At 45.6% G+C, this 22348-nt stretch overlaps 1 protein-coding gene and 1 pseudogene across 1 annotated transcript; both read right to left on the reverse strand.

Moving 5' to 3' along the window:
* The window catches only part of LOC142243851 (dol-P-Man:Man(5)GlcNAc(2)-PP-Dol alpha-1,3-mannosyltransferase-like), a 134169-nt pseudogene that overhangs the window by 38847 nt on the left and 72974 nt on the right, over window positions 1–22348 (reverse strand).
* Window positions 19725–22130, reverse strand: LOC142243751 (DNA damage-regulated autophagy modulator protein 1-like). Its single transcript, XM_075315957.1, has 7 exons — window positions 22006–22130; window positions 21386–21453; window positions 20740–20882; window positions 20387–20558; window positions 20192–20247; window positions 19954–20040; window positions 19725–19805 (listed from the first exon to the last, which is right to left on the reverse strand). Exons 1-7 carry the CDS (start codon window positions 22122–22124, stop codon window positions 19725–19727), a joined length of 726 nt encoding a protein of 241 aa, XP_075172072.1. The 5' UTR covers window positions 22125–22130.

Below are 22348 nucleotides of genomic sequence, written 5' to 3' on the forward strand. Positions count from 1 at the left end.
TACCACTGTGCCGTGCGGCACCGCGCTGCCCCTGCGACCCTGCACCTCGCCAGGCCCCGTAACCCGCCTGCCATCCATCCCTACCCCATCAGCGGGCCCCGGGACAACCAACCCCCTACCCACGGAGGGGAAAACCAACATCAAAGCTGCTCCCTGTGATCGCTCCCGGGATCCCCTTCCAGAGCAGCGGTGGTGTCACCAATCTCACCACAACCGTGGGTGGCGTCACGGACAATAAATCCCCAAAACCAAACCCCTTTTCACTCACGGGCGAGGAGCGCCGCTCGAGTCCCCGGGATCCGGCCCACCGCTCGAGCCACCACCGAGCAGCAGCAGCCGGACCCGAGCAGTGGGAGAGCGCAGCGTCCCCTCCTCCGCCCGCGACACATATTGCACCTGACAGGTTCCCTTTAAGAAATAAAGAATGCTCTGCCTGGACCTGTGCCATCGGAAGAAACAGAAGAGCAGTAGTCCAGCGAGGTGAGCTGAAAGTAATGCTAAGTGGAAAGCCCGATGCTGAAACACATACTCAGGGAGAAAGCGCCAATTTACTGTCCATTGGAATAGGAACTGCCTACCAAAATCAAAGGATCGCAGAAGGTATCCAGCAGTGTATTCTAGTAAGAAGGGGAGGGCCAACATAACCTGAAGCAGGGCACAGATACAGAGATTTGGTATTGTGTGCAGCAGTCCAAACTGGCACAGGTGGAGATACAGAAGGCCAGGAGCTAGCAGCAGAATGTTCATTTTAACAAATACAGCCAAGCTGTAGAAAAAGCAGCCCCAGCTCCAGTGATCCTGTAATATCAGGTTGATGGCAAAAAATAAAATAACCAAAGCCACAGGATCATTGAAGAGGTACAGAAGGAAAATGGAGTGCATGTGATATGAAGCACAACACATGCAGAAGAAAAAACATATGGAAGTACCTTTTTAGTGACAATGTAGATGCGGAACACAAGAAACAGGGTCAGCAAATAGAGCACAGAAAAGATATACTGAGCCAGCCGGATGTTGGTCCCATACTCAGTTAGGCCTCTTTCACACGTCTGTGCAAAACACACATGTTGCACGGTCCGTGGTGTAGGTGCGTATGTGTGTATGTTCAGCGTGTGCTGTCAGTGTACTATCCGTGTGACATCCGCATAGCACACGGACACCTGTCCACGGTGCTGATGTCTGCGGCGATATTGCTGCTTCTGGTCCTCAGTGCAGTGAATATGCGATGAACATAATGACAGGAGGTTGAAAGCAAGTGACAGCAGCGACAGCAGCACTGGAGAAGGTGAGTGTAGAAATTAATTTTATTTCACAGAAACTTGGTTTTCTCCGGTATGTTTCACACTGATGTCACACGGATCACGTCCGTGCAGTCCTTGTGACACCAGTGCTTTCGGAGAAAAACGGACATGTCTACGTGTGGAGCACACAGACACACGTATGCTCCACACGGTCCATGGGAAAACACAAGTGTATGCAAACCCATTGAATTTAATGGGTCTACAAGTGCCTGTGTCTCCGGTACATGTGAAAACGGACGTCACACGTACCGGAGATTGGGATGTTGGAAGGGGGCCTTAGGTAGTACACAAATCCAGCAGGATATACCAGCGGCCCATGCCCCCCTGCAGCTTGTTGTAGTTGTAGGTCCCGTTCAGCACGCCCTCCACCTCGTCCATGTAGGCCCTCCAGTTTATCCCTCTGTATGGAACCCTCTGGATGACCCAGTGGGTGACCAGCAGCCCGGCCAGGCACAGGCACACTCCTCTCCTAGTAGTGCTGTGTACCGAGGGTCCAGCAGAACCTGGATCTCTTTTGCCCTGCTTGAGCTTCCGTAGCTCACTGCTTTCAGCAGCGTGTGACGTCACTAAGCCAGCCTGATTGAGCACGAAGCTGATGCCCAGACCTGCATCCAGCCGGTGCTTCCTGACACAGCAAGCAAACTTTTTCATCAGCTACCTGCAGAGTCTGAATACCCCAATCCTGGTTGGAATATCACAGTAAGGCAGCCACCTTTAATTCATTGCGGGCAGATTATATCCAGCTCACCCAATGCTCTCATGCAGTAAATAGGATTAGCACCTGCCATTACATAAAGTGCTTTATATCATTCAATGCTAGCCTAGGACTGCTCCATCCTAGATCCAGTGCAGCCATATGCACATAAAAGAACCCCTGGAGCTCTACCATATTATACACTAATTCTTTTTCAGGCCATTTATTGTACACTTAACAGAAGCGCATATACAGTGCTGGCCAAAAGTATTGGCACCCCTGCAATTCTGTCAGATAATACTCAGTTTCTTCTTGAAAATGATTGCAATCACAAATTTTTTGGTATTATATCTTCATTTAATGTCTTCAATGAAAAAAAAAAATTGTCATAAAGCCAAATTGGATATAATTCCACACCAAACATAAAAAAGGGGTGGACAAAAGTATTGGCACTGTTTGAATCATGTGATGCTTCTCTAATTTGTGTAAACAGCACCTGTAACTTACCTGTGGCACCTAACAGGTGTTGGCAATAACTAAATCACACTTGCAGCCAGTTGACGTGGATTAAAGTTGACTCAACCTCTGTCCTGTGTCCTTGTGTGTACCACATTGAGCATGGAGAAAAGAAAGAAGGCCAAAGAACTGTCTGAGGACTTGAGAATCCAAATTGTGAGGAAGCATGAGCAATCTCAAGGCTACAAGTCCATCTCCAGAGACCTGAAAGTTCCTGTGTCTACGGTGCGCAGTGTCATCAAGAAGTTTAAAGCCCATGGCACTGTGGCTAACCTCCATAGATGTGGAAGGAAAAGAAAAATTGACGAGAGATTTCAACGCAAAATTGTGCGGATGGTGGATAAAGAACCTCGACTAACATCCAAACAAGTTCAAGCTGCCCTGCAGTCCGAGGGTACAACAGTGTCAACCTGTACTATCCGTCGGTGTCTGAATGAAAAGGGACTGTATGGTAGGATACCCAGGAAGACCCCACTTCTTACCCCGAGACATAACAAAGACATAAAAAGGCTGTTCTAGATTGAACTAGAACTCGAGCTTTTTGCGAAAGCTCAATAGTTCTAGTTATGTTCGAGAACGGTTCTAGCAGCAAAAAGCCAAGCTAATTACTAGCTGGCTTTCCGCTGTAATAGTGTAAGTCACTCTGTGACTCACACTATTATGAAATTTCAGCGTATAGTGTGCGGGAACAGCGCATTCAGATCACTACTGCTGGGATAACGGCGATCGCCATTTTTTTTTCCCCTTATCTTCCTTCCCTAAGCGCGCGCGTGTAGTGGAGCGGGCCAGCATGTCAACCAATCCCAGACACACACACAGCTAAGTGGACTTTTTGCCAGAGAAGCAACGGCATGTGTGATAGGATGTCCATGTCACATGTCCCTGCATTATAAAAACGGGTATCTGCCCGTCAGGACGCCATTATCTGCCTTCTGCGTGTCAGTCATCGCTGGTGTAGCTCCTGTCTCCGATACTGCTGTGTACGCTCTACACACAGCGCTATACAGAATAGGGATAGAAGTTTCTTTTAGCCCTTGTAAGGGCTAATAACAGCAGGCTCAGAGCCATAGGTGACAGTCAGGTCCGTGGAAACAGATTTTAACAGCTACAGATAAGAGCGTCTGTGTAGCTAAGGTCTGGGACTTCCTCGCTGCATTTCCCCATTAGGAGGCATATAAAGTGAGGCTTCCTTTCCTCTACACAGACCCACAACCCTGCCACTGTACCCTCCTGCCCTTTTCACACTCCAGCTCATTGTTACTAAGCCACTATACTAGCAAACACTGAGTAAACTTAGTGGCATCCTAAAAGTGGCTGTTGGACTTCCATTAGTGTCCCACTAGTGCAAATCTATTTGCAGCACCTCTGCATTGCACACTCAAGCTCATTGTTACTAAGCCATTATACTAGCAAACACTGAGGAAACTTAGTGGCATCCTAAAAGTGTCTGTTAGACTTCCATTAGTGTCCCACTAGTGCAAATCTATTTGCAGCACCTCTGCATTGCACACTCAAGCTCATTGTTACTAAGCCATTATACTAGCAAACACTGAGTAAACTTAGTGGCATCCTAAAAGTGGCTGTTGGACTTCATTATTGTCCCACTGGTGCAAAGCTATTTGCGGCACCACTGCATTGCACACTCAAACTCATTTTTACTAAGCCATTATACTAGCAAACACTGAGTAAACTTAGTGGCATCCTAAAAGTGGCTGTTGGACTTCCATTAGTGTCCCACTAGTGCAAATCTATTTGCAGCACCTCTGCATTGCACACTCAAGCTGATTGTTACTAAGCCATTATACTAGCAAACACTGAGTAAACTTAGTGGCATCCTAAAAGTGGCTGTTGGACTTCCATTAGTGTCCCACTAGTGCAAATCTATTTGCAGGACCTCTGCATTGCACACTCAAGCTCATTGTTACTAAGCCACTATACTAGCAAACACTGAGTAAACTTAGTGGCATCCTAAAAGTGGCTGTTGGACTTCCATTAGTGTCCCACTAGTGCAAATCTATTTGCAGCACCTCTGCATTGCACACTCAAGCTCATTGTTACTAAGCCATTATACTAGCAAACACTGAGGAAACTTAGTGGCATCCTAAAAGTGGCTGCTGGACTTCCATTATTGTCCCACTAGTGCAAATCTATTTGCAGCACCTCTGCATTGCACACTCAAGCTCATTGTTACTAAGCCATTATACTAGCAAACACTGAGGAAACTTAGTGGCATCCTAAAAGTGGCTGTTGGATTTCCATTATTGTCCCACTAGTGCAAATCTATTTGCAGCACCTCTGCATTGCACACTCAAGCTCATTGTTACTAAGCCATTATACTAGCAAACACTGAGTAAACTTAGTGGCATCCTAAAAGTGGCTGTTGGACTTCATTATTGTCCCACTGGTGCAAAGATATTTGCAGCACCACTGCATTGCACACTCAAACTGTCACACTGTACTCTAAGATGTACAATAGCAGTACAGCGCAGTAATGTGGGACTGAGAGGATTCCTGAAACTATCTGAGAAGGTAGTTAGCTGGTAAACCACTTGGGGGCGTAAAAGTGGAGGAAACGTATGAGCAGGGAATTCCCTAGCAGAGGTAATACTAGTCAAGCCCACCAGATGGCAGTAGAATCATCAGAAAGCCGTGTCACAACATGAGGTCTTATAAATACACAAGGGCAAAGTCTAAACGTAGTCAGAGGGAAGCAAATAGTCAGTAGCCGGGAAATCAGAGCCTAGAAGCCAGGGGGAGTGGGAAGACAAGACAGAATTAAGGTAAACAGATAAGGAACGAACAGGGAGACAGCGGGAGAGACACTGATGGAAACAGACAACAGAGGAGGTTAACAGGTCAGGTGAACACGGAGGTCAGGAGGGGGCAGGGCAGACAACAGGTCACTCAAGAGCAGAACACAGCAGAGCCAGAAATATCACTGGCGAAGTCCAAGAGAAACAGTGCCCTAATAAAGCAGCCTGACCTCCAGAACGAGGCAGGAAGGATTAACCCCTAACGTGACCAGCATCAGAAGTGAAATTAAAAAAAGGCTCAGCTCCAGCTGAGCCAGGAGTCAATCATGACAGTACCCCCTGCTCAAGGGGGGGCCACCATACCCCCAGATTTCCCAGGAAACCTTCTATGAAAGGCACAAGTAAGTCGGTCAGCATGGACAGATCGTGCCGGGACCCAGGATCGCTCCTCCAGTCCGTAACCCCTCCAGTGTACCAAGTACTGAAGCGAACTACAGACCCGTCGAGAATCGATGATGCGCTCAATCTCGTGTTCCATCTGACCATCCACCGAAACGGGAGGAGGGGGATGAGGACACTCGGAAACAGAAGGAACAAAAGGCTTGAGCAGAGATTTGTGAAACACATTAGAAATGCGAAAGGACTGCGGTAACCGCAGATGAAAAGCCACTGGCGAAGTCCAAGAGAAACAGTGCCCTAATAAAGCAGCCTGACCTCCAGAACGAGGCAGGAAGGATTAACCCCTAACGTGACCAGCATCAGAAGTGAAACTAAAAAAAGGCTCAGCTCCAGCTGAGCCAGGAGTCAATCATGACAGTATTCTTCGAAGGCCAACTTTATGGCCAACAACTCTCGATTCCCCACATCATAATTCTTCTCAGCAGAAGAAAATTTTTTGGAGAAGAAGGCACACGGTCTTAAATTAGTTAAAGTAGCGGGTCCTTGGGAGAGCACCGCCCCCACACTCACCTCTGAAGCATCAACCTCCACAATAAACGGCTGAGAGAGGTCAGGTTGAACAAGTACAGGAGCAGTCATAAAACATTTCTTTAACCTCAGAAATGCTTCCATCGCCTGCGGTGACTACTCCCTAAGATCAGCCCCCTTGCGGGTGAGATCCGTGAGTGGCTTGACCACTTGAGAAAACCCTTTAATAAATTTCCTGTAATAATTGGCAAAACCCAGAAAACGCTGCAGACCCTTGAGGTCTCTGGGTTGCACCCAATTATAAATGGCTTGTACTTTTCTGGGATCCATCCGAAAACCATCAGCAGACAGAATAAAACCTAGAAATGTGATTTCTTGGACACAAAAAGTACATTTTTCAGGTTTAGCAAATAGGGAATTCTCCCGTAACCTATGAAGTATTGTACGTACATGATCAATATGAAACTCTTTGTTGGACGGGAAGACAAGAATATCATCTAGGTACACAACCATAAAACGGCCAATAAATTCAGAGAAAATATCGTTCGTAAAATTCTGAAACATTACAGGAGCATTAGTAAGGCCGACAGGCATGACTAAGTTTTCAAAAAGGCCCTCTGAGGTAAGGAATGCTGTTTTCCACTCATCCCCTTCCTGAATGCGAATGAGGTTATAGGCTCCCCTGAGATCAAGCTTGGAGAACCATTTAGCTCCAGATAACTGATTATAGAGGTCTGGGATGAGTGGAAGTGGATACGTATTTCTCACCGTGATCTTATTAAGTTCCCGAAAATCGAGGCAAGGGCGTAGGCCACCATCCTTCTTCTTAACGAAAAAGAACCCAGCAGCAACAGGCGAGACAGAAGGACAGATGTGTCCCTTACGTAAACTATCGGATATGTAATTTTTCATGGCAGTGCGTTCCGGGCCAGAAAGATTATACAAACGGGCCTTGGGTAATTTGGCACCTGGAACCAGGTTAATAGCACAATCGTAAGGACGGTGTGGTGGCAGGACCTCAGCCTCTTTTTCAGAGAACACGTCTCCAAAATCCTTCAGGTACTCCGGAATACCCTCCAGATTAGTTGAAGACACCTGAACAGTGATAAGACAACCATTAGAACAGTTAGGACTACATTTAACAATATCGCGGAAGAGTCCCAGTCAATTACAGGATTATGCATGTGCAACCAGGGGAATCCCAGCACCAGTCCCGCAGGGAGATTATCCATGATATAACATGAAATAAGTTCCTGATGAAGGGACCCCACTTTAAGCAAAAATTCCTCACAGACAAATTCAACCACATTTCGTGACAATGGTGTCCTATCAATAGCAATAATGTGAACCGGAGTCTCTAGCCTAACTGTCCCTATCTTAGCTTTGGAAACCAGACTGGAGTCAATGAAGTTCATGGAGGAACCACAGTCCACGAAAGCAGAGGCTGGAATACAACAGTCTCCTATTACAAGTTCCACCTCAAGCAAAATTTTTTGGAAAGAGGAAAAGGGTACCTGAGGGTCTGGGTGACCTCCTCGAACATCACCCAGACATAAGCGTTTCCCGACGGTTTAGTAGCAGGAGGACAGGTAGGACAGTCCTTCCTCCAATGTCCTGGACTTCCACAGTAGAAACACCATTTCCACTCCCGTCGTTGTCTCCTCTCCTTCTCCTTGGAATCTGTGGCACTGACCTCCATGGGCTCCGCAAGTGGAACAACCTCAGCTTTGACCGGGCATAATGAGGTTTCCCGCAGGGTCACTCCTCTCTCCCGCAACCTCCGATCCATCCGTACTGCCTGGGTCATGGCCTCCTCCAAAGAACTGGGTGGAGGATGAAGGGCCAGAGCATCCTTGAGAAGATCAGAGAGTCCTCTCCCAAACTGGCATCTCAGAGCAGAATCATTCCAGGAAACCATTGTAGACCACTGCCTGAACTCAGAACAATACCACTCTGCAGTGCGTCTACCCTGAGAGAGATCCATGATCCTGTCCTCTGCCACCATGACCCGGTCCGGTTCATCATAAAAAAGTCCTAGGGCGTCAAAAAACCTATCCACAGACATGCGCTCAGGGGCTGTCGGAGGTAAAGAAAGGGCCCAAGTCTGAGGTCCCTCCCTAAGCAAGGAAATTATTATCCCCACCCACTGACTATCATCCGCAGAGGAATGGGGTCTAAGAGAAAAAAGTAATTTACAGCTCTCCCGAAAGGTGTGAAACCTCTCCTTCTCTCCGGAATACTTATCCGGGAGCATGACCGTGGGTTCTGGAGAATGGAATGATACATCTACGGGACCGGGCTGTGATTGAGTCATGGAACCCTGGAAAGCCTTTACTGCAGCAGCAAGCTCCCCCTGGAGTTGAGTATGGGAAGAGGCTAGGTCTCTATGCTCAATGGATAAGTCCTGGATCATTTGAGTCAAATTAGACATCTGATCCATAAGGATACGTAACGGATCCATAGGGGTAAAAATGTAATGGCCAGTGATAATGTCACGCTGTACTCTAAGATGTACAATAGCAGTACAGGGCAGTAATGTGGGACTGAGAGGATTCCTGAAACTATCTGAGAAGGTAGTTAGCTGGTAAACCACTAGGGGGCGTAAAAGTGGAGGAAACGTATGAGCAGGGAATTCCCTAGCAGAGGTAATACTAGTCAAGCCCACCAGATGGCAGTAGAATCATCAGAAAGCCGTGTAACAACATGAGGTCTTATAAATACACAAGGGCAAAGTCTAAACGTAGTCAGAGGGAAGAAAATAGTCAGTAGCCGGGAAATCAGAGCCTAGAAGCGAGGGGGAGTGGGAAGACAAGACAGAATTAAGGTAAACAGATAAGGAACGACCAGGGAGACAGTGGGAGAGACACTGATGGATACAGACAACAGAGGAGGTTAACAGGTCAGGTGAACACGGAGGTCAGGAGGGGGCAGGGCAGACAACAGGTCACTCAAGAGCAGAACACAGCAGAGCCAGAAATATCACTGGCGAAGTCCAAGAGAAACAGTGCCCTAATAAAGCAGCCTGACCTCCAGAACGAGGCAGGAAGGATTAACCCCTAACGTGACCAGCATCAGAAGTGAAACTAAAAAAAGGCTCAGGTCCAGCTGAGCCAGGAGTCAATCATGACACAAACTCATTTTCACTAAGCTATTATACTAGCAAACACTGAGGAAACTTAGTGGCATCCTAAAAGTGGCTGTTGGACTTCATTATTGTCCCACTGGTGCAAAGATATTTGCAGCACCACTGCATTGCACACTCAAACTCATTTTTACTAAGCTACTATACTAGCAAACACTGAGGAAACTTAGTGGCATCCTAAAAGTGGCTGTTGGACTTCCATTAGTGTTCCACTAGTGCAAATCTATTTGCAGCACCTCTGCATTGCACACTCAAGCTCATTGTTACTAAGCCATTATACTAGCAAACACTGAGTAAACTTAGTGGCATCCTAAAAGTGGCTGTTGGACTTCATTATTGTCCCACTGGTGCAAAGATATTTGCGGCACCTCTGCATTGCACACTGAAACTCATTGTTGCTAAGCCATTCTAATAGCAAACTTTGCTGCCAGTTTAAGGGCCGTAGTTGCATTGTCAAGGATAATTATTGTAGTTTATTCTGCTGTTAATAAAGCTAGACCACTGCTGCAATCTACTCCACCTCTCAATTTTTACTACCACATTTTAAGTGCACAATCTTGTCGCAATCAAAATGAGTGGCAAAATGACAGATGCTGGTGGAAAGGGGAAGAGACGTGTTGGAAAAGGAAAAAAAAGGGTTTGTCCCTGGGGAAGGTGGCAAAGCTCCATTAACATCTGCTGAAGATAGACCATCTTCCAGCAAAAGTAAGATGTCTACTACTTACCGTGGACAATCCGATGTGCTCCCTTTTTTACGGACACGAACAACTGGAACAAAGGTAGATGATGGCCAAAAAAAGAAAATGCTTGAATGGATCTCAAGTGGTCCAACAAGTGCCCTCTCCGCCACCTCAACTACCGCATCCAAAAAACACCAGTCCTCTGAGTTGTCATCCCAATCACACTTGCTTTCTCCCAGCTCTGAAGTCTCCATCCGCCCTGCACAGTATGGTGGAACTGAGATGGCTGAGTCTGCAGAGCTGTTCAGTCACACTATAGCCTGGGAATCAGAGGTCTGCTCCCAAGCTACAGTGAGTACAGTCCAGGAAATGGTCTGCAGTGATGCCCAGAACCGTTGTGACTCTGATTCAGGCCGTGAGAACCAAGTTTCTGAGCATAATGTTGACCCTTATTCACAAACTGTAACACCTTTTGTTATAGACAATGAGGAACATACTGATGACGATGAGACGCAGATACCAGATTGGGATGACAACTTAAATATTGGTTCACGTCAGGAAGAGGCTCGGTCTGAGGGTGAGGGGAGTGCAAACATAACGCTTGATGAGGAAGTTCTAGATCCCACCTACTGTCAACCCACAGTCAGGCACTCGAGGAGGTCAACAGAGGCGGTGGAGGAGGATGCTACTGACGACGAAGTTACCTTGCGCCTTCCTGGACAGAGGAGTAGTACTGGTAGCACGTCTACAACTGCATCCTCAGCCACCACTCTGCCTCTGAGCACTAGTTGGGGGGGCTCAGCAGGTCGCATGCCCTCTAAGCCTTGCCTAGCCTGGACCTTTTTTGACATAGCAAAAGATCACCCAAATCATGTGATATGTAAAATTTGTCGTGATTCTGTTAGTAGAGGGCAAAACCTCAGCAGTTTGACAACTTCTTCCATGAATCATCACATGAATAAATATCATATGTCCCAGTGGGAAGCTCACCGTGCTGCAATGCGGCCGAGTGGAGCGGACCATCCACCGCCTGCCCCTTCCATTGCATCCGCGCGCTCTTCATCTTCTAGGACTGTGGGGACAGCTGTCACACCTGGTTTTCCAAGCACAACTTCCACCACTGTAACCGCAACAGGCAGTTTGCTTGGTAGATCGTCAGTTGGTTTGGAAGGGGAAACAAGTGCGTGTGTACAGCTCTCTCAGACATCGATAGCGCCAACGTTGAATGAAGGCAACATCAGGTCTACGCCTGCACTTTCCTCACAAACCTGCATTTTTCCAGGGACACCCTACTCAACACCGTCTACACACAGCAGCCAGATCTCTGTCCCTCAGATGTGGACAAATAAAAGGCCATTTCCTGCGACCCATGACAAAGCTAAGAGGTTGACTTTATCCCTCTGTAAGCTCTTGGCTACCGAAATGCTGCCTTTCCGCCTGGTGGACACTCAGGATTTTAGAGACCTTATGTCTGTCGCTGTGCCCCAGTAGCAAATGCCCAGTCGCCACTACTTCACTAAGAAAGGTGTGCCTGCGCTACACCAGCATGTCGCACACAACATCACCGCTTCCTTGAGAAACTCTGTGTGTGAACGGGTGCATTTCACCACTGATACTTGGACCAGTAAGCATGGACAGGGACGTTACATGTCGCTGACTGGGCATTGGGTAACTATGGCGATAGATGGTGAATGGTCTGCTGCACAAGTCTTGCCGTCCCCACGACTTGTGTGTCAATTCTCTGTCTGTCCAAGTTCCGCCACTGCTTGTGCCTTCCCCACCTCGTCTTGGTCCTCCACCTCCGCCCCAAGCCTGCCTGGTCAGGCCACTAGCGTTCTAACTGCGCAGAAGGAATCACGCACCTCTCATTACTATGCTGGCAGCAGAGCGCAATGGCATCAGGCGGTCTTTAGCTTGAAATGTCTTGGAAATAAGAGTCACACAGCGGCTGAGATGTGGGCAGCTCTGGAGACTGAGTTTAATAAGTGATTGTCTCCACTCAACCTGCAGGCCGTGTGCGACAATGCTGCAAAACTGGGTGCGGCCCTTCACCTGGGAAGGGTGACACACGTGCCTTGTATGGCTCACGTGTTGAACCTTGTTGTCCAGCAATTTTTAACACACTATCCCGGCCTACATGGCCTTCTGATCAGGGCACGAAAACTGTCTGCTCACTTCCGCCGTTCAACCACCGCTGCTGATCGACTTCCATCGCTCCAGAAGTCTTTCGGCCTGCCAGTTCATCGCCTGAAATGCGATGTGCCAACACGCTGGAATTCGACTCTCCACATGTTACAGCGACTGTGGCAGCACCGTCGAGCCCTGGTGCAATACGTCATGACGTATAGCCTGGGCCAACGAGATGCAGAGGTGGGGCAGATCACCCTGATGGAGTGGTCTCAGATCAAGGACCTATGCACCCTTCTGCACAGTTTCGACATGGCGACGAATATGTTTAGCGCTGACAATGCCATTATCAGCATGACAATTCCAGTCATTTACATGCTGGAGCACACGCTAAACACTATTCGGAGTCAGGGGGTGAGACAACAGGAAGGGGAGGAACTACAGGAGGATTCATATGCGCAAGAGATAACAGCATCACCAAGGTCCAGACGTTCATCATTACCAACGCGGCAGGCATGGGACCATGGGGGACAGGGATCAACAAGGGCGCATGGTAGCAGGCGAAATTTTGAGGAAGGTGCAGGAGAACATGAAGAAATGGAGGACGAACTGTCCATGGACATGGAAGACTCAGCGGATGAGGGAGACCTTGGTCAAATTTCAGTTGAAAGAGGTTTGGGGGAGATGTCAGAGGAGGAAAGAACGGTTAGCACCTCTATGCCACAAACACAGCGTGGACTTGGTCCGCATGGCTGCGCATGACACATGAGCGCCTTCTTGCTGCACTACCTCCAACATGACCCTCGTATTGTCAAAATTAGAAGTGATGATGACTACTGGCTTGCCACACTATTAGATCCCCGGTACAAGTCCAAATTTTGTGACATAATTCCAGCCATAGAAAGGGACGCACGTATGCAGGAGTATCAGCAAAAGCTGTTACTCGATCTTAGCTTGGCTTTTCCACCAAACAACCATGGTGCAGGGAGTGAATCTCCCAGTTGTAACTTGACAAACATGGGACGGTCTCGTCATCTTCAACAGTCTACCCGTACCAGCAGCACCGTATCTGGTGCTGGTAACAGCAATTTTATTGAATCTTTTCATAATTTTTTTAGACCATCCTTTGCAAGGCCACCAGAGACAACAAGTCTGACACATAGTCAACGGCTGGAGAGGATGATACAGGAGTATCTCCAAATGAACATCGATGCCATGACTTTGCAAATGGAGCCTTGCTCATTTTGGGCTTCAAATCTTGAAAAATGGCCAGAGCTCTCCACTCCATGAAGATTTTGTCGTGTCCAGCTGCCCGCGTTGTCTCTGAACGTGTCTTCAGTGCTGCTGGGTGTGTGCTGACAGATAAGTGCACGCGTCTGTCCAGTGACAATGTGGACAGACTAACGTTCATCAAAATGAACAAGTCATGGATCCACAAGGAATTTACTACCCCTGTGTCATCCTGGGGAGAGTAAATGCTTGTGGATTTTGAATGTGCTTGATGCAAATCTACCTGTGAAGTGTACAACTGGGGCACAAGTGCTGCCACTGAAGGGGTGTGTGTGTGGCCCAATTTTTGGAAAAAAGGGAGACTCCGCTTGGAGTAACCCTTGCTTACATTGTTTTTAAAAATGATCCAAGATGAACAGAGCTGGGATCAGGAAAGACTTTGCTACCTACCCCAGTGTCATCCTGGGGACGGTTAAGTATGGCGTATTTTTGAATGTGCTTGATGCAAATCTACCTGTGAAGTGTACAACTGGGGCACAAGTGCTGCCACTGAAGGGGTGGATGTGTGTGTGTGGCCCAATTTTTGGAAAAAAGGGAGATTCCGCTTGGAGTAACCCTTGCTTGCTGTGTTTTTTAAAAGGAGCCAAGATGAACAAGTCATGGTTCAGCAAAGACTTTGCTACCTACCCCGGTGTCATCCTGGGGACGGTTAAGTATGGCGTATTTGCTTGATGCAAATCTACCTGTGAAGTGTACAACTGGGGCACAAGTACTGCCACTGAAGGGGTGGGTGTGTGTGTGTGGCCCAATTTTTGGAAAAAAGGGAGACTCCGCTTGGAGTAACCCTTGCTTGCTGTGTTTTTTAAAAGGAGCCAAGATGAACAAGTCATGGTTCAGCAAAGACTTTGCTACCAACCCGGTGTCATCCTGGGGACGGTTAAGTATGGCGTATTTTTGAATGTGCTTGATGCAAATTTACCTGTGAAGTGTACAACTGGCGCACAAGTGCTGCCACTGAAGGGGTGGGTGTGTGTGTGGCCCAATTTTTGGAAAAAAGGGAGACTCCGCTTGGAGTAACCTTGAGGTGTTTTACATGATTTTAGAAGGGCATGCCATGCCTATATCTGTGTCTCATCCTCTTTTCCTTGTAACGCTGTTTTGTTTTCGCATGAGAATTTGTTCTTGTCACTTTCCCATGTGTTTGTGTTGTGAGTTGTTTGTCACCTTTTAGACACCTTTGAGGGTGTTTTCTAGTTGTTTTTATGTGTTTGTGATTGCCTTCCAGTGTTTCCTATGCGGTTCGAGTGGTTCGCCGAAAAGGTTCGCCGAACCGAACTCGAACGAGACCTCCATTCGGCGAACCGAACTCGAGCTGAACCACGGCCGGTTCGCTCATCTCTAGTCATTACACACAGAGGGATCTATTCCTGTATATTATATAGTCATTACACACAGAGGGATCTATTTCTATATAGTATATAAAGTCATTACTCACAGAGGGATCAATTCCTATATATTGTATAGAGTCATTACACACAGAGGGATCTATTTCAAGTGTTTATTTCTGTTAATATTGAGGATTATGGCTTACAGAGAATGAAAACTCAAAAGTCACTATCTCAGAAAATTAGAATATTACATAAGACCAACTGAAAAAATGATTTTACACTCAAAAATGTTGGCGCCTATTATTAATTATTATTATTATTTATTTATAGAGCACCATTGATTCCATGATGCTGTACATGAGAGGGGGTTACATACAGAAAAGTCTGTACAGCAAATGCCTCAATACTTGGTCGGGGATCCTTTTGCATTAATTTTTGCATCAATGCGGCGTGGCATGGAGGTGATCAGCCTGTGGCACTGCTGAGGTGTTATGGAAGCCCAGGTTGCTTTGATAGCAGCCTTCAGCTTGTCTGCATTGGTGGGTGTGGTGTCTCATAATCCTCTTGACAATACCCCATAGGTTTAGGTCAGGCGAGTTTGCTGGCCAATCAAGCTCAGTCTGGTGTCTCTCATCTTCCTCTTGACAATACCCCATAAATTCTGTATGGTGTTTCGGTCAAGTGAGTTTGCTGGCCAATCAAGCAGAGTGATACTGTGGTTATTAAACCAGGTATTGGTACTTTTAGCAGTGTGGACAAGTCCTTCTGGAAAATGAAATTTCCATCTCCAAAAAGTTTGTCAGCTGAGGGAAGCATGAAGTGCTCTAAAATTTCCTGGTAGATGGCTGATTGTGGAAACTTCACACTAGACATCAAGCAGCTTGGATTGTGGCCTCTCCACTCTTCCTCCAGACTCTGGGACCACGATTTCCAAATGAAATGCAAAATTTACTTTCATTTGAAAACAACACCTTGGACCACTGAGCAACAGTCCAGTTCTTTTTCTACTTGGCCCAGGTAAGACGCTTTTGGTGTTGTCTATTGGTCATGAGTGGCTTGACACAAGGAATGCGACAGTTGTAGCCCATGTCCTGGATACGGCTGTGTGTGGTGGCTCTTGAAGCATTGACTCCAGCAGCAGTCCACTCATTATGAATCTCCCCCAAATTTTTGAAAGGCCTTTTCTTAACAATCCTACTAAGGCTGCGGTTATCCTGTTTTCTTGTGAACCTTTTTCTACCACACTTTCCTCCCACTCAACTTTCAATGTTGGATACAGCACTCTGTAAACAGCCAGCTTCTTTAGCAATGACCTTACCCTCCTTGTGGAGTGTGTCAATGACTGCCTTCTGGACATCTGTCAAGTCAGCAGTCTTCACCATGATTGTGTAGCCTACCGAACCAGACTAAGGGACCATTTTAAATACTTGGGAAGCCTTTGGAGGTGTTTTGTGGTAATTAATCTAATTTTCTGAGATAATGACTTTTGTGACCTCTGGCTCCATGAAACCCTAGAGCTGCCGGCAGGTCACAAATCACCAGGGGCCGACCGGAGCGATGCTGTAAACAGATGAAGATGGCAGCAGAGGAGTATAAGAACGGGGGCAGGGGACTAAGGGGTACTTTACACGCTGCGACATCGCTGCCGATATATCATCGGGGTCACGTCGTTAGTGACGCACATTCGGCGCCGGTAGCGGCATCGCAGCGTGTAAAACAAATGAGCGACGATCAATGAGCACAAAAACGTGCAAAATCATTGCTCGTTGACAAGTCATTCATTTCCATAATATCGGTGCTGCTGCAGGTACGATGTTGTTTGTCGTTCCTGCGGCAGCACACACCGCTATGTGTGACGCCGCTGGAACGACAAACATCTCCTTACCTCCGTCCAACGGAAAAGGAGGAAGGAAGGAGGTGGATGAGATGTTCCAGCCGCTCATCTCCTCCCCTCCTTTTCTATTGGGCGGCGGTTCAGTGACGCTGCTGTGAAGTCGCTTTGACACTAAACAAACTGCCCCATTAGAAAGGAGACGGTTCGCCAGTCACAGCGACATCGTAGGGCAGGTATGTGCGTGTGACGCTGCCGTAGCGATAATGTTCACTACAGCAGTGATCACCACATATCGGGTGTGCGACGGGGGCGGGTGCAATCGCGCTCGTCATTGTTAGCAAATGCTAGCAATGTCGCAACGTGTAAAGTACCCCTTACATTTAAAGCACCATTCCAGCGCTGAAATAATAAAGGCAAGGCTTTCACAAGGCCTTTTTATTTCATCTTTACATATTTAAAACACTTTTTTATTTGTTAATTGAATAAAAAAAATACAAATCTCTCTGTGTTTTTACCATGAAATTGCTATTTGCGATAATGTTTTTTACAGGATGGTTTTTATATGTAAAACACATTTTTGTTTCATGTGGTAATTGCAAATCATCAAGAAACCATTAGTTATCTAGTTAAATACATTTATTGGAAAGGACTCATAGTTCTCAAGGTTAATGCTTTGTGAAGAGTTCACCATATAATGCAGACAGTCCTTTGCACTGGGGCTTTGGTAATATAGGCCACATTCATAGCTATATATATAGTTAGTTACAGTTACAAAGATTGAAAAAAGACCTAGGTCTATCTACTTCAACTCATGACTTAAACTAAACTGTTGATCCAGAGGAAGGCAAAAAACCCCGTGGGCCAGATAGTAAGCGCCACATTAGGGAAAAAAATTCCTTCCCGACTCCACATACGGCAATCAGAATAGTTCCCTGGATCAATGCCCCATCACAGAATCTAGGGCACATAACCTGTAATGTTGTGTTTTTCAAGACAGGCATCCTTGCCTAACTTTAGTAGTGAATCAACCATTACAAAATTATGTGACATAGAGTTCCATAGTCTTCACTGCTCCTACAGTAAAGAATCATAGTTATATGGCATCAAAGCCATGTTTATCTTCCCAGTGGAGATGGCTTCAGATTTTCTAAATGTTCTTCCATCCACCAGCAGTTAAAATGGCTGTGGCATTCTGCTGCTCTGTGTCCAGGAACATAGTCGTTAGATGGATGATTCAGTAATTACGCTTCGGTACCTGCTGTACCTGCCGTTCTCCAATTTTTTTCTCATTGGAAGTCGGTAAGATGTTAGGCTCCAGCACAGATGATTCCAGTTGTCTTTATGTTCATCCAGCCCCAAGTCTTTCCCCTCGATTTTACACGGGAAGTTTGGTGGCCTGGTTCTTTTCCCTTAGACAGATGGTGACACCTTCCTGGGAGAACTTTAAAGACAAACTCTGAGAAAAAGGAGAAAAGACAATTATCACTAGACGTTATTGAACTTCGGCATCTCTGTCATCTATGTTTGAAATTGGATTTTTTAGTGCAACAAATCTTTAAGTGAAACATTTTTGGCTCAAATAAGACCCTCAGATATTTACTCACCTTGAAATCCGTATAATTAGTAAGCTGGTGCATTATTAGGCCGACAAATCCCGTCCACTCGCCTATCATGCCTGCCATGTCGAAGATCTGCAGAAAGGTAGAGGATAGAGGATGTTATTATTACCTGTCTGGTATGGGATGAGACGGTAGGATGACTTTTCCACTGAGAGGTTATAATTTACTTTTACACAGGACACAAGTGAATTACACAAGATAATGAAATATGAAATAAACTTACCATAAAACAGACACCATAGCATAGCTGGAAGAAGGTGGTGCACATACCTGTAACAACTAAAAGGATGTGTTAAGAAAAGTACCTGAATGTTATTATTATATTGCTGCCCATGCTGCCATGACCGTGCGATAAAATAAGGCACAAGGGAGCATACCTTACACACCTAAACACACTGACTCATCTAGAAAAGGATACATATCAGGAGTAATGCAATCGTTACCAATGCTGCTGCCAGTCTAAAGTGGCACATACAGCGACTGCTGAAGGATCGTTTGTACAGGTATACAGACTGACATAAGTTGTAAATGGCAAGAAGAAAAAATGCCAGACCTGCTCCGATCCTGTGCGGTGTAGGATGGGTTTTCACCTAGAAAGAGAAGAAATATATGACGGTCATCAATAAGATCATCATGAAGATCTGAGAATACATAAAGGCAGGATCCCCCAAATATAATATACTGGGCTCCAGGCAGTCACCAAACTATAAATTATACAAAACCTGAGGTCCTGAGTATTACTGGAGACCTTATAAAAAACTGATAACTAACCGAGCATACTGCATTAACCGCGTTCCCAATGCACACTATCCAGCTAGCGATGAGAAGGATTTTCTGGCAGATGATAAACCGCTTCTCCGATGGCTCAGATTGAATAATCATGAATCTATACTGGATGTACGCGATGCTGGCTCCTGAAATAGAAAAGCAAGTTATCAACCAGATATTTCTATATCACTGCTATAGAAAAGCTAACCTTAAGAGTGCACCAATGATTAACATCTCCAGTAATGGCCGTTATTAGAGATTTACAGGGACTATCTGTGCCACTGGTATCCTATCTCTGTATCAAATTGATGATGATTGAAAAGAAGCCACATATCCTTCATTGCTTACCAGGCCCAGGTCCTTACTTCTGGTGATGGCTGTGCCTGGTATTACAGCTCTGTGTCATTTACTATAATGGGACTGACCTGCAGAAATCTTTAGTACCAGGTTTTTTGCAAAAAAGTACCAAAATGTTCAGCATGGTCTCTTAAATCAGGTAAACAGCGGGATGTCATAGTCAGAACCCCACCTATCTTTTATTAATGGGCTATAAATCTTCTAGTCCCAGAGACTTTAATGTCACCTCTGAGCACAGAATTGTTGAGCTCTTCATGAGGATATCTCCCTATAGGATGCAGCGTCTACTTACCATATAGAAGGAGTTCACTAGGAAGATGTTAGGCTCCAGCACAGATGATTCCAGTTGTCTTTATGTTCCTCCAGCCCCAAGTCTTTTCCCTCGATTTTACACGGGAAGTTTGGTGGCCTGGTTCTTTTCCCTTAGACAGATGGTGACACCTTCCCGGGAGAACTTTAAAGACAAACTCTGAGACAAAGGAGAAAAGACAATTATCACTAGACGTTATTGAATTTCGGCATCTCTGTCATCTATTTTTGAAATTGGATTTTTTTGTGCAACAAATCTTTAAGTGAAATATTTTTGGCTCAAATAAGACCCTCAGATATTTACTCACCTTGAAATCCGTATAATTAGTAAGCTGGTGCATTATTAGGCCGACGAATCCCGTCCACTCGCCTATCATGCCTGCCATGTCGAAGATCTGCAGAAAGGTAGAGGATAGAGGATGTTATTATTACCTGTCTGGTATGGGATGAGACGGTAGGATGACATTTCCACTGAGAGGTTATAATTTACTTTTACACATGACACAAGTGAATTACACAAGATAATGAAATATGAAATAAACTTACCGTCCAACAGACACCATAGCATAGCTGGAAGAAGGTGGTGCACATACCTGTAACAACTGGAAGGATGTGTTAAGAAAAGTACCTGAATGTTATTATTATATTGCTGCCCATGCTGCCATGACCGTGTGATAAAATAAGGCACAAGGGAGCGTAGCTTACACACCTAAACACACTGACTCATCTAGAAAAGGATACATATCAGGAGTAATACAATCGTTACCAACGCTGCTGCCAGTCTAAAGTGGCACATACAGCGACTGCTGAAGGATCGCTTGTATAGGTATACAGACTGACATAAGTTGTAAATGGCAAGAACAAAAAATGCCAGACCTGCTCCGATCCTGTGCGGTGTAGGATGGGTTTTCACCTAGAAAGAGAAGAAATATATGACGGTCATCAATAAAATCATCATGAAGATCTAAGAATACATAACGGCAAGATCCCCCCAATATAATATACTGGGCTCCAGGCAGTCACCAAACTATAAATTATACTGAACCTGAGGTCCTGAGTATTACTGGAGACCTTATAAAAAACTGATAACTAACCGAGCATACTGCATTAACCGCGTTCCCAATGCACACTATCCAGCTAGCGATGAGAAGGATTTTCTGGCAGATGATAAACCGCTTCTCCGATGGCTCAGATTGAATAATCATGAACCTATACTGGATGTACGCGATGATGGCTCCTGAAATAGAAAAGCAAGTTATCAACCAGATATTTCTATGTCACTGCTATAGAAAACCTAACCTTAAGAGTGCACCAATGATTAACATCTCCAGTAATGGCCATTATTAGAGATTTACAGGGACTATCTGTGCCACTGGTGTCCTATCTCTGTATCAAATTGATGATGATTGAAGGGAAGCCACATATCCTTCATTGCTTACCAGGCACAGGTCCTTACTTCTGGTAATGGCTGTGCCTGGTATTACAGCTCTGTGTCATTTACTATAATGGGACTGAGCTGCAGAAATCTTTAGTACCAGGTTTTTTGCAAAAAAGTACCAAAATGTTCAGCATGGTCTCTTAAATCAGGTAAACAGCGGGATGTCATAGTCAAAACCCCACCGATCTGTTATTAATGGGCTATAAATCTTCTAGTCCCAGAGACTTTAATGTCACCTCTGAGCACAGAATTGCTGAGCTCTTCATGAGGATATCTCCGTATTGGATGCAGCGTCTACTTACCAAAGAAGGAGTTCACTAGGAAGATAACGGTGTAGATGACCGATTCTGGGAAAGTAATTCCCGTATGACTGTAAAAGATATGAAAAATTTTGGGAATTAATAGGACATGAGCGGATTAATTGTCATTTATAATTATCCTCCTATATATTTTCTGACCAAAAGTACATTGTTGGAAGGTTATCAAACTTAGTGTAAAATAAAAACGTTATGGTGCAATGCAAAAACAAATTGTCTGCAGCAGGAAGGGGTTAACAATGTACAACTTATAAAGCAAGAAAAAAATTCCAGAAAATATAATCGTATAATTAGAACATTACATGATATTAAATGGGGTTGTCCACTACTTGGTCATCCCCTTCTTATTTCCCATGTGAGCCCCCACAAAAATAAAAATGCCAATACACACCATTGGTGTCGGCGCGATTACACCAGTGTCGAAACTTGTGTTCCCAGGGCTCATGTGACATTGTTAAGACACGGGAGCCCCGCACCCAATCACCGCCGACTTCCTTCTCCTAGCCGAAAGTGATTGTATTTTTATGGGGATGGTGCAAGAAGTAGACAACCCCTTTAATACAAAAATAATATCACATTCTACTATGTTCCCAGTAGCCTCTTACCTGATGTAAGGATATTTCTGATGCCCTGAGATGACTGTCAGGGCAATTAGCACACAGACGCCCAATAGCGTCCATAAGACCCACAAGATTGGCAATAATGCCAAACCCCGGATCTCCATGATGGAAAGAAGATTAGCAAAGCAAAAGCTTGTACTCTCTCTCTTTCTCTCTCTCTATTTCTCTCTCTCTCTCGCTCTGTTTCTTTCTCTGTATTCACAGATAAGAAGGCAGATTTAGTATCAGACAGAGGTTTTATAGGCTCAGAACCTGATGATGTCACAAGGCTATTGTGATGTCATTGCTGATCACCTCATTGTTGCATCATCACTCAGGCAGCCTGGGT

Source organism: Anomaloglossus baeobatrachus, chromosome 6, assembly GCF_048569485.1.
Source record: "Anomaloglossus baeobatrachus isolate aAnoBae1 chromosome 6, aAnoBae1.hap1, whole genome shotgun sequence".
Classification (NCBI taxonomy): domain Eukaryota; kingdom Metazoa; phylum Chordata; class Amphibia; order Anura; family Aromobatidae; genus Anomaloglossus; species Anomaloglossus baeobatrachus.